Raw genomic sequence first — 12,823 nt, forward strand, 5'->3', positions numbered from 1 at the left:
GTTCTAGTGGATAGTCTCGTTGAAGATGTTTTTGTTTTTCAAAATTAAATTATTATATACTTTAAATAGTTTACTTCAAGGCCAAAATCACATAATCTTAAAAACAATAACAAATTTAAAACTAAAAAACAAAGAGAACATGGTAGCGAAAAATATGTTAGAATATTCAAATTGTCAATCTTTTATAGTGTGTAATTGATAAAAGTTAATAAATATCAAATTAGCACACAAGAAAAAAATTAATAAAATAATAATTGTAAATACAATTACATGTAGCTTTTTGTTATTTTGCAGCGTTTTTCATTTTTTCTTTAGTGGTCATGGAAGTGACAGCCGTAACAGCGGTAGTATGTAGTATGGTACGGTGAGAAAGAGTATTTTAGTCTTTTTAATAATGTGGGATGCAATTAGTAATTAGGGGGTTGTAGAAAGTAATAGCCGGCAGAACAACGGGCATTCTCACCAGCCAGACCCATTTCCAACACGAATCCAGCCCATAATGGGGTATACGCGTTCTTCGCCTCGTTTCAATGTCTCTCCTGAGAGAGTATCCATGATGAAGTAGACTGCGTCAAGTCTTCCATTTTTTCTTTTCCTAATTCTCACTTCACCATTTCTGGTTACAATCTCAACCCCAATCTCTATTTCCTCAGTTTTTCTTCTTCCTTCTCTTTCAGATTCCATTCCAAAGGGCTTCTTTATTGATTTTAATTTTTAGTTTTCCATCCGTTTTTCCACTACCACGCCACCCTCTGATTTCAATCTGAAAAGGGTTTCCTCTGATTCCTCTTCCTGTATTCACGTTCCTCCCAATTTTTCCATCGAAGGTGTGTGTTTGAGAGTGTTGCAGCTCGATCACAATGAGAACACACGCTTTGCTGTTACTTTTATTGTTGCCTATGGTTATATCTGATGTTTCTGACGACTCCTTTGTTCTGAAACTCCGAAAGTTGATTGCTGCTGATCCTAACGATGCCAAAACAAAGGTTAGTTTCTTTCTTATGCTTCCGTGCTTTGAATAGTTTCCATTTATTTTAAACTTTTTTATTTTTCTTACGATGGTTGAATAAAGTTTTCGCCTTTAGGATCCAAACCCTGTTGGTGGAACCAACACGGTCAATAGGGATAGTCCTGTTTCCCCTGTTCCACAACCACAACCACAACCTTTACCCACAGTGGGTAATGCAAATGATGGACAAAAGAATGCAGTTCCTCCTCCGAATGTACCTCCTCCACCGAAAAAGGATGGTGATGGCGGTCATAAGGATCAGAAACAAGGGAAGGTGGAAAATAAGGGGAAACTTTCACATTCTACCACCACTGAGACTTGTGAGGATTTGAACAAGTGCACAGATGGTGGCGACTTGCTTGCTTGCGTTTTAAAAACTGGTACTTACTGTTCAGCATTGCTTTTGGTTATTTCATTAAGTCTCATCGTTAAATAGTTTGTTTCTTTATTTGTGAGTGTGTATTTAATGTTTTGGTCCACGTGTTATTGGTTGTTATTTGTGTTTATGTGCTCATAATTGGAGGACATTCACTGTGCACATGCTCATAATTTATTTTCTATGTTCAGAATGACTATATTAAACGGTTAGTCTTTCGATGGTATGGAATTCTAGTTAGATTCTGTTTACCAAATTGATAATGTTTGATAACTGAATGCTCATGCATTTGATAGAACGTTGTGAATGGTGCTGGCAGTTATGTATTTCATTTCAAAGCACTTGATACTCAGGCAATTTTCCTGCACTTTCACTACAAGAAAATGGAAATAAATTCATCCTCTGTATCTGCCATTCATAGGATAGCTTCTTTTTTTTAGAAAAGAACAACTTCGATTCAAAGAACGCAAATGAAGCTTGTTTTATTGAATTAACTTGATTTCAAATTTATCACTGATCCAAAAATTTTCTTTCCTAATCAAAGTGGAAAAGGCTATTGTTGTTGTTCTTAAATTTTAGGTTTCAATTTGATTCCTGGCTTTGTGAAATGAATTTGTATGAGTAATTTAGATTCTCAAGAAGTGTTTAACAAATTTTAAAGTTAGCTTCAAATCAATGTGAAATAGAATCCCTTCTTAAGTATTATTAGTTCTTGCTTGCATAAAGTTTGATTTCATATTTTTTAGTTTATGGAGAAGTTTATTTCATAATTTTTTCTAGTTATTCATACTTTAAAGTCCCTCCAACGTCCCCTCCCCAGCCTTTGGTAACCCTGATTGCTCATAGTTCATCAGTTACTAGTTGTAACAATTTCAAATTTTCAATAACATATTAGTGTCGCTGAAAGAAAATCAATGTGAAATAGAATCCCTTCTTAAGTATTATTAGTTCTTGCTTGCCTAATGTTTGATTTTGAACTAGTTTAGTGACAATTTACAAGTTGTTTATGTATAAATTTTAAATAAGGTAAAAAAAGGGAAAGAGAATTAAGGGAACTTGTGCTATTTCATTTGAACTGCTTTTGCACAAGTTAATTTGTATGAACTTCCTTCTATAAATTTTTATTTTTAACCCTTACATTAACTAATTTTAGTTTATGAAATCCCTCCAACCTCCCCTCCCCCAGCCTTTGGTAACCCTGATTGCTCATAGTTCACAGTTACTAGTTGTAACAATTTCAAATTTTCAATAATGATTTAGTGTCGCTGAAAGGAAATTTCTAGAAGTTAGAAAGAAGTTATTTGTTGTTGTACACTTTGAGAGAAATTAACCTGTCGGCAGTAAATGAGTGATCACTGCTTAGTTAATCAAGTGTGTGCTTCGTTGTGCAAGTAATCTGTTTTTATGTTGTTCTGCTTCTTCTGCTACACCATATATATTTATGGCATGGTGGATTCTTGTGGTAGTCCTGTGGCAGTAGTCATTATCATGGAAACACAGATTCGGAAAATGGTTATGGCAGAAAGTTCCCTCCTAAAAAGGACCACTACGATACAATCTGATCCATTTTCATGGGTATGTCCTCGACCAGTGAAACCCTAATGATAAATCGTCAATGTTGATATCTTATCATTTTCAGCACACTTGGATCTCTGTTTTTTTTTTTCTTTCCTCTCCCTGCTGACAAAACTTCACCTATGGTGACATGCGTTTTCAAGTGAACAACCCCACCTTTTCTTCTCTTCCCCTATTTTCCTCATTTTCCAGTTACCTTCTCTGGCCACTTGGTCATTTGTGGGGTCTAGTGAACAACTTTTATTTTGCATTCGCCCATATGAAACTGTGTTTTAGCTTTAAAGATCAGTGTATTTGCATACTGTTATATTTTTATTTTTGCTGCCTTGGTTCTGCAATAACCTTCAATGCCATCCACCATAACCGTTTTGGCCTTTTCGGTTTTGCTTGGACCCATGAATTGTCTCCCTCTATTAATAAACACCGAATAGAATTCTTTGTTAGGCTATTTTTTAGTCTTGAGTTTGATAACTAGTTTGATTGGTTTTGGAAGCCAAATACATTACTGGTTTTGGTGGAGTGTAGGGCCTTGTTTGTTAACTAATTTCAAAAATTGTTCTGTTTTTTAGACTCGTGTCCCCCAAAGCACATTTGGAAGTGTTTCCCTGGGCAGGTTTCTATTTTCTAATTTTTTAAAAGTTTGTTCCTTGAATCAGAGATCACTTAACAAAACAGAAGAGGATGAGAAAACATCTCCCAGCTGTTTCTGTTTTTTGGTTTCTAAAACACTTCTTGTGGAATCAGTTTTCAAAACCTAATAGATTTTGGATGAGAAATTGATTGTTGAGTGGTGTAGAATTGTTTAATAAATGAGTTATTAAAAAAAAGCGAGAAAAGAATGAGACTCTAATTCTCTCATTTCTTTGGGATGAGGTAAGCCACTGCCTTCTGTAAGATCAAGTGTTTGGTTTTCAGTGTAAAGCACGCAGGGTGCCTTTTACCAAAATACCGAGGGATTGGGTACCTTTCCTACATTGACAACTTTTTACCATTTCTTCTTTACTGGGTAAATAGTCAGCTCACTGCAACAAGTATTTGACATATTTTGTTTACAGTACAATAAAAAAAGAACTACAGTCTTATTACAAAAAATTTAATTCTGTTAATATTGTTTGAACTCTCAATAGTTAAGGTTATTGAATACATGTTTTATCTTAGTAATTGTTACCTTTTTTTATTAAAGTGAAAATTAGTGTTAATATGCAATTAACTTTGAAGAAATCACTAAGGATTTTTAATTTACAAAACAAAAAGTAAATGTTACTTCAAGGTTAATTGCATATTAACATTTAATTGTATATTAATGTTAATATTCTCTTTAATATTTTAATAAACGCATGTTACTATTATTTACCTTAACCATTACCAGTTGAAACAAAATTAATAGAATTAAAGTTTTTGTATTAGGATTGATTTTCTTCTTCTTATTGTTCTAAACACAAAATATGTCAATACTTGATGTTCTGATTCGACTATTTGCCCTTCTTTCTTTTATCTTTAAACTCTTATTGAATATTTATCATATATACCCATTGTGTTATCCTTCCCTTTGTGTAAATAAATATTTTATAAAAAGGCTAGGTCATTGTTGCTAAACTAGTAATAATTTATTACGGCCTAAATTTGCTTTTAGTTACCCAAAGAGTTTTTTTCAGTCCTTTGGAATACTTTTTGTTAGTTTTGGTCCTCATAAGTTTATTCTTTTTGCTATATGTTGAATATAGTGAAAAACTATATTTGAATTAATCTCCCTTGTGTAAAATACACACATAGGGTTCTCTATTTATAATAGAAGAAATATGGGCTAAGCCCAAAATACAAATGAGAAATAATAACAAACTAATTAAAAGATAAAAGATATAATATATCTAACACTCCCCCTCAAGCTGGAGCATACAAATTGTATGAACTAAGCTTGGAATAGATGAACTCAGTGTTGAACTAGATGATTTGTCTTCAAGAGTGTGAGGCAAACATAGATGGACTAACAACAGCTTGTGAAACTTCAACTTCAAAAGTGGATGAAGGAGAGCAGTGGTGGACAATGACAAGCTGCAAGGACTGATTCCCAATCAATGATGGATGAGTGACGGGATCAACAGTAGTAGCTGAAAGCTAAGAGCTACAAAACTGCAGGGACTACACTAAATCCTCATCAATGATGGATGGGTGACGGGATCAACAGTAGTAGCTGAAATCTACAAAACTGCAGGGACTACACCCATATTTATGTGACTTGCAGTGTCTTGGAAACGTACTCCCCTTAGTGTGAAGGTGGAAATGTGAAAGATCACAGTTGCTGAACCACTAAAACAAAACAAAATATTAAGCTACAATGCTGAAACAAAGGCATCAAAGATCCAAAGACATGTTGGAGGTCCAAAATTCTTTGCTGGACAACTCCCAAGTGGTGATACTTAGCCATGTATCACAAGAAGATCGGGCTAAACTCTAGCCCAAGAAGAACTGACGCAGTTGCGTCTGTCTGAGGCGGTAGCGACTGCAACGGCGGTTGACTGCTATAAAACTGTAGGGACTAAATTGCCATCACTGACTGATGGGGCCTGTAGTGGCTGGAAGCGACAAAACTACAGGGACTGCCATCACTAACTGACGAGGTGATGGGGGCCTACAGTGGTTGGAAGCATACGGTGCCTGGACAGCGGCAAACGGCGCGGGACAGCGGCAGACGGCGCGGGACAGCGGCAGACGGCGCGGGACAGCGGCAGACGGCGCGGGACAGCGGCAGACGGCGCGGGACAGCGGCAGACGGCGCCGGACAGCGGCAGACGGCGCGGACAGCGGCAGACGGCGCGGACAGCAGCAAAACAATGGCTGGACAGCGGCAAAACAATGGCTGGACAGCGGCAAACAGTGCCTGTACAGCGGAAAACGGTGCCTAGACAATCAACGGCGGAGACGAAGACAGACGAAGATGGCAGCAATGGCTGCTCTGGAAGGTCTGAACAGAGAGAGGGAGGTCCGGCAAGAGCTATGGAGGTGTCGCGGTGTAACTCTGACACCGGGAAGGCGGCACGTGCAGAACACGCGGCCGAGACTGGCCGAGAAGAAGCGGCGCGTGACAGCTGGTGCGGAGGCTTCGGAGGACGGGACCACTAGGGTTGGGTTGCGCTTCTCAAGGCGCACCTAACCCTTGACTTCGCCGGAGCAAACGGCGACGGCTGCGGCGGCGGACTGGCCAGAAAGAAGCGCTGCGTGGCAGTGCGTGACTGAGAAGTGGCTCTCGAAACCGGCGTGGTTGGCCGTCGCTCGAAGAGACGGTCCAGATCCGCAGGTTACCCGTCGAAACTGTGACGGTGACCGGCGGTGGCGACGGCGACGGAAGCGGCGGCGACGGTGGCCGGCCGCGGACAGAGGTTGGCGGCAGACAGTGGCTGGCGATGGTCGATGGCAGAGGCGACTGGTTGCACTGATACTAACTATGGCACAGATTTCAGAAGAAGAGAAAGGGAAATTTTAGGGGCTGCCGGCGGCCATGGCGACCGGCCGCCGGCAGACAGCAGAGGCCACGAGAAGAGATCAGAGAACCTGCTCTGATACCATGTTGAATATAGTGAAAAACTATATTTGAATTAATCTCCCTTGTGTAAAATACACACATAGGGTTCTCTATTTATAATAGAAGAAATATGGGCTAAGCCCAAAATACAAATGAGAAATAATAACAAACTAATTAAAAGATAAAAGATATAATATATCTAACATTTTGCTATACTATGTATTACTATTTACAGACTATTTGTTTCAAACCATGGCAATGCGTGTATTTACTGTGCAAAGAGAAATAAGACGAGATAGAATAATTGTGAAAAACACACACACACACACATATGAGAAAAAGTTGAATTGATTTATTTTTTATGAACAGATATATAAAGTCAAAAACTAACATATTTTTTAAGAACTAAAACCAAAATTTTGTAATATTTATAGGATCAAAAAACATATAACCCTTTGTTCAACTGTTGGAAAACTTATATGTTTTTAGTGTTTGTACTTTTGGTGAAACTGGGTTTTAGTCCCTATAATTTCAAATTGATGAATTGGTCCCAAAACTTTGATAAACATGTGAACTTAGTTACTCGTCCTAATTTTTAGCATTCAAAAACCGACCCCTAAATGTTAAATTTAAGCGTAAAGAAAGAATAATTTCATATATGTTAAGAGTTGGATGACTAATTCATAAATTTAAAACTAGAAGGAGTAAACTTAGTTTGACAAAATAATATAGGGACCCTTTTAATTTTTAACCAATCATTCCTTGTGGTGGTGGAGCTAGTTTTTAAACTGGGCGTAATCCTTTTCCTAAAAGACTGGAAACGGATTAGTTAATTACTATAATCATATTTGCTTTCATTTAAGAATTGATTGCTTGTAAGACGCAAAGTAAACTTCTATATTCATCAGTTTTTGTTTAACCTGTTCAACCAGTCAGTCTGATCGAGCTTGTTTTGAGAATTTTGACTGTTAGGTGTGTGTGGACTTTAGGCCTTTGGTCCTTTATCATGTGAAGAAACAGTGCATGCAAGCAATATTGCTGCATGCACCTCTCTATTTTAAATGATGTTTATAATAGGAGATTCCTCCAGTACCCTTTGTTATTGAGGTTGGTTCCTTTGTATTTATATTTTTAAGTGGAACAATGGGAGAAATACTAACTACTAATTATTGAGGTGTACTAAAGCATGTTACTTGTGTTGAAACTATAGGTCAATTTTTTAACTAATGTAGTATTGTTTTCATGAAAGTCAAAATTATGAACTTATTTTGTATTCGTATTCTTTGTAAACTACAACCAGATCCCAAATACTTGGTTGTTCTTCTTCAAAACAAAGGAGATGGCATCATCAACGTGAAGCTTCGTAATGATTTTGAAAATATTCTTGGAGGTATAGAAGTTGACAAAAATAAAACGGAAAAGGTATTAATCATATTATCTTAAACTGACCTTTCTTTCTTAATTCATGTTTTTATTTATGTATGAAGTTACTATTTTACTGTGTATATCCCTTGTTCTTCAAACTGAAGCAAGAGGCCTGAGATATACTGCTTCCTGACCACTGTCTCAATTTATTGTTTATTGTGAGACAAATTGAACACATAAGTATTATTTTGGACAGACAAAATGTCTTTTGTTAAAAAATACCAATGAACATTTGACAAAGGGTTTTGGGTAAATTGAATCAATTTTATTATTTTTCAGGACTCACTGAGCAATGAAATTTCAGAATCTGTGTTCGTTTGACTTTATGTAACAGTTACCAAGTTATGAAGTAGAATGGAAAGGACACTAATGACTGTTCATTTATGCTAGGGTAAGGGAGAATGAAAATTGCAACAGGAATGAAGGGAAAGAGATTTTAAATATTTTTTACTTCAAAATTTTAATAGTATTTAAAACCCATCTTATTTTAGGAAGGAAAGTCTGAACTTTCATTAAATCTCATTCAAATTAATTCTCTTAAACCAATGGAATGTTGGCTGAAAGTGTCGTGTTCCTAGGAGCACACCATTCAATATGATTTTCTCTTTCCACTGCTGTAATGCTTTCCCACAAGCGGTTAGCTGTTCCCTTATTTTCCATTTCAGTTCATTTTGTTCAACTCGTCCAAACTTAATACTCTGGAAATATTGAAGTTAATTGAATTCGGATTATAATGTTTGTGTATATCTACTTACCTTAACAAAGTAATTCTTTTACAAACATTCATAATTTAAATTGTGCAATTTGCAAATCCAGTCAACTACTATTCCACCTCTTGCCGTTACACTACCATCACTTCATTGCTCATATTTCTTGCTCTTCCTTATGCATCTGTCTAAGAAGAACAGGGTGATCTTTCTTGTGTAAAGCTCTTATTTGTTGGTTTTTGTACTTGCTGTCTCAATATCATCTGTTCGAGCTTGTGTGTTATGTATATTGTTTTAGATGTTTTTCATGAGAAATAAAATTGATGACCAAAACTTCTTCCTTTACTCAATTACATTTCGTTTCTAAAGTTCCCATCTTACTGCTTCTGGACTCTCTTTTTTCAGATCAACATCACACGAAGTAGCAGTGAAAGTACCCAATTGACTTTGTATGCTGGAAAAGAGGATTGTGTGCTTCACCTGCTTCATAAACCTGAAAATAACTTTTTTCTGCGTCTTCCTTCTTATGACAAAGTTTTAACTCCAGTAAATGGTGCCTATTTCCTCATATTGATGGTCCTAATGATTGGAGCAACATGGGTTTGCTGCGCTTTTAGGAAGAAACGTCAGAATGAGATTCCATATCAAGAGCTTGAAATGGCCCTGCCTGAGTCTGCTGCAGCTGCCCATATGGAATCTGCTGAAGGTTGGGATCAGGATTGGGATGATGATTGGGACGACAACGTGGCAGTGAAGTCACCGGCAGCACTTGCAGCAAGCATTTCGGCAAACGGCCTTACTTCTAGATCATCAAACAAAGATGGATGGGAGAATAACTGGGATGATTAGTTATCAGCAGGCAAAAGATAAGGGAATTGGTATAATGTTTAACCTCAAAGTAGAAAAGGAAGAAATGGAAGCAGAAAGCAGGGTGAAGCACAAGAGTCGGGGATGTGACCAATGTGGCTTTGCTGGGGCTTAATTTTGATGCATGTCCATGGAAGGGACACAAAGGAAAGAGGAAGTGTAATAGTCATAACACATTGAATTTTTGTATTGAACATGTAATAGTGAGAGCCTTAGCCAAAACGAGAGACTAAAGAAACTGTAAATGAAAATATAGGAGGTAAAGTATATTTTGGTTGTCAGATTTATTAGACATACTATTCTTGTGATCTCAAAAATAAAAACTTTTGTAGGCTTCTTTGAGGCTAGTTTTTCTTCAAAAGATATGGTTGAATCTGATTTCTGAAATGTCTTGTTCGGTTGGAAGTCCTTTTCTATTACCAAGTAGCAAGTAATAGTTATGATTTCATTGCTCTATTTGACAGTGTATTTTGAAATATACATAATTTTTTCATATTCTCTAACCTTACAATGTAAATAAGTGCAAAATATAGAGATATTATTTTGAGATAAAATCGCATTCCCTTCAAAATTGTCAATATTAAAATCCACGATAGATTTCCCACTCCCACCCCTTCACACATCGAGCTCAAACAAATCAAACAATTATCGTTTATCAAAGCAAATCTAATAAAAAATCTTCTATGGACAAAATGTAACCTTGTTGCTACTTTTGAAAAAAAAAAGGAGGAAGTTGGTGATGCATAAGAGGAAGTGGAAGTAGGATTAACAAAAAGATTTGTATCAAAATTCGTAGTAGATACTAAATGAGTACTTTTAATGGATAAATAACAGTTATAAACATTTGACCTACCCACTTTGTTTAGAATCAAATTATCAAAGAAAATTTATAAACATGATGCTTGAATAATTGTTTGTAATATGATTTTATAGATTTAAACTTTTTATTAACACTTATAGAATTAAATTTATTTTTGAAATAGACTAATTTTATTTAAACAGACGAATTTTACTTAAACTTATAGTTTACTATGAAACGTATTTTAATTTATCTTTCAGAAATACTAATTTTATTTATACTAGTATTTTATTATGTAATTTTATATAAATTATACTTTCTGATGAATTTTTTATTTGAATTTATATTTTAAAAATATTTTTTAAAATAATCATATTTAAAATTTTAAAAAAAAATCAAAGAATACTGGCGAGTTTAATAATACGCCCATTGTGATCCCTAATTTAGAACTTGTGGTAGGTGGAAAGGAAGAAGTGAAGTTGATAAAAGGGAATGCTTGTGTCATCAACGAAATTAAGGTAAATCTAATGTGAATACACAACACAACGCGAATCTAAGACAACCAAAGTAAAACAATCATGAGTGGAAGAGAGAAACTAAAAGAAATATTGTAAATAAGTTTTAAAAAGACTTTCTAAATTGGTTATTTGTAGAACCAAACTAAGGATTTTATTTTAATTACAATGGTCACTAAATTAGTTTTTAAATAACTTCTTTTTTTATTTTATTTTAAAAGTTTTTATTAAATTTATTTTTGTTCACTAAGAAAGCTATTTTGGTCATAAACTCTGTATTCAAAAGCAACTTTAAACTTTGACTATTTCAAGTCAAACGCTTTAGGTTGACGTAAGAGGAAAAAGAAACTCTCAAAACCTAATGTTATTTGGTGACTTCAATGAGCCTTTTTCTTGAACAAAAAGGCTAGTTTAAGTTGGTGGGGATAAGGGTCACCAGTTTTTAAAAGGAACCATAAGTACAATTTAATTTTTCACAAAAAAAAAATATATTTCTAGCTTAATAATTTATATACTAACTTTGAATGTTTATTTTCAAATTACTTTCTCACATTCTACGTGACTTCTTTCAAACCAAACATCCCATATTTGAATCTGATCCATTGAATGTTGCAGAGCATCATCATAAATGAAAAACATGACACATATCAGACTCTTCTTGGGTTCTTTTGTTCTTATGCAAAAGTTATGGACACTAAGTAATTATTGTGGTTCCATAATATGCTGTTCTTGATGGTGAAGAATAGTTTTGTTTAAAATTTGATGCACAAGTTCTGCTACACAATTATCTAGCCCTCTACATGCTCACTCAGTTCATGGATTGTGTGTCATTTTGTCTCCACAAAGTAAACCAAAAGGTGCACATCCATGGATGCCAACATGCTTTCAAAGTTTATTCTAATCGACCACTTTCACTTCCTACTCATTTCAAACTTCATCAAACTTCATCTTAATCATTTCTTTCTTACACCACTTCATGTTTCAAAGTTTATTTTAATGAAGTCACATATTACAAAAACTAAAATATCAGCAAATGATGAACTGTTTGAGAATGTTTTTTGCTTGAAGCAAAAAACACAGCATTGTTATAAGTAGGTTAATTGTAATTATCATCCAACCATTCATGATCAGTGATGGTATAATGATCTGCAGAGACATCTGCACATTGCTTTTGTTTACTGTTTCACACGTAGACACAATCATCTTTGTACATGGTAGCGTGAACGTAAATCAATGAGCTACATGGAACATAATTTCTGATGATTAAAGTGTGCAATATTTTTTTTATTCTTCTTTCAAGACAGAAACAGTTCACAAGTTGGAACATGGCATGATTGCCATGCACTGCACCAAATGTTGCCATTTGAAAAAGCTAGTGAGTTGGTGGTGCTTTTAAGGACATCCTGTGCCTGTGCTTTCATGATGTCGAACCAACAAAGCCTATTTGATAAGGTTGTGTTGTGTGCCACTTCTCCAACAATCTTTTTTATATAAGCAATGCCCTTTTTTTTTCACTTCATTTCCAAGCTTTAATTATTAAATTTACTACCACCAACAATTACTATCATCAACTGCCACTCTTCTACTAAAGAGAATTAAAAAAATATTAGAGTTGGGTTTGAAAGTGTGAATAAAGCAAATGATGCTTTTTCTTCGGTGCATTATTTCTGGCTGCGTCCAATTATTCTTTCTGAGTGTTTGTTTCTGTCTGTTCCCCTTTCCTTTTAATTTATTCTAAATCTCATCTTTGTTTCCATACAGAAAGAGGAAATGGAAAAGCAAGCTATATATACAACGTTTTTCAACCAAAACATACACATTAGTAACATAACTTTTTTCTTTTTTTTCAAGTGATGATTTTCTCATATCATATTGCTTCTAATAGTAAAAGTCATGTTTTTTTACACCATTTTTAATTCAAAACAGTTTATAATCTTTTTTTCTTACATGGTATTGAAGATTATTCTCAACCATAAATAAAGATTTTCAATGGATTAGACAAGAATTTTATTTACTGTGGGATCAACAAA

At 35.1% G+C, this 12,823-nt stretch overlaps 1 protein-coding gene across 1 annotated transcript; it reads left to right on the forward strand.

The window, feature by feature from the left end:
• Positions 1–531: 531 nt before the first annotated feature.
• On the forward strand, positions 532–9,857 carry LOC124820750 (uncharacterized). Its single transcript, XM_047292509.2, has 4 exons — positions 532–986; positions 1,086–1,389; positions 7,781–7,902; positions 9,018–9,857. The coding sequence occupies exons 1-4, from the start codon at positions 861–863 to the stop codon at positions 9,459–9,461; spliced, it is 996 nt and encodes a 331-aa protein (XP_047148465.1). The 5' UTR covers positions 532–860; the 3' UTR covers positions 9,462–9,857.
• Positions 9,858–12,823: the final 2,966 nt, after the last annotated feature.

Source organism: Vigna umbellata, chromosome 3 (genome assembly GCF_029865625.1).
Source record: "Vigna umbellata cultivar VRB3 chromosome 3, Vumbellata_1.0, whole genome shotgun sequence".
Classification (NCBI taxonomy): domain Eukaryota; kingdom Viridiplantae; phylum Streptophyta; class Magnoliopsida; order Fabales; family Fabaceae; genus Vigna; species Vigna umbellata.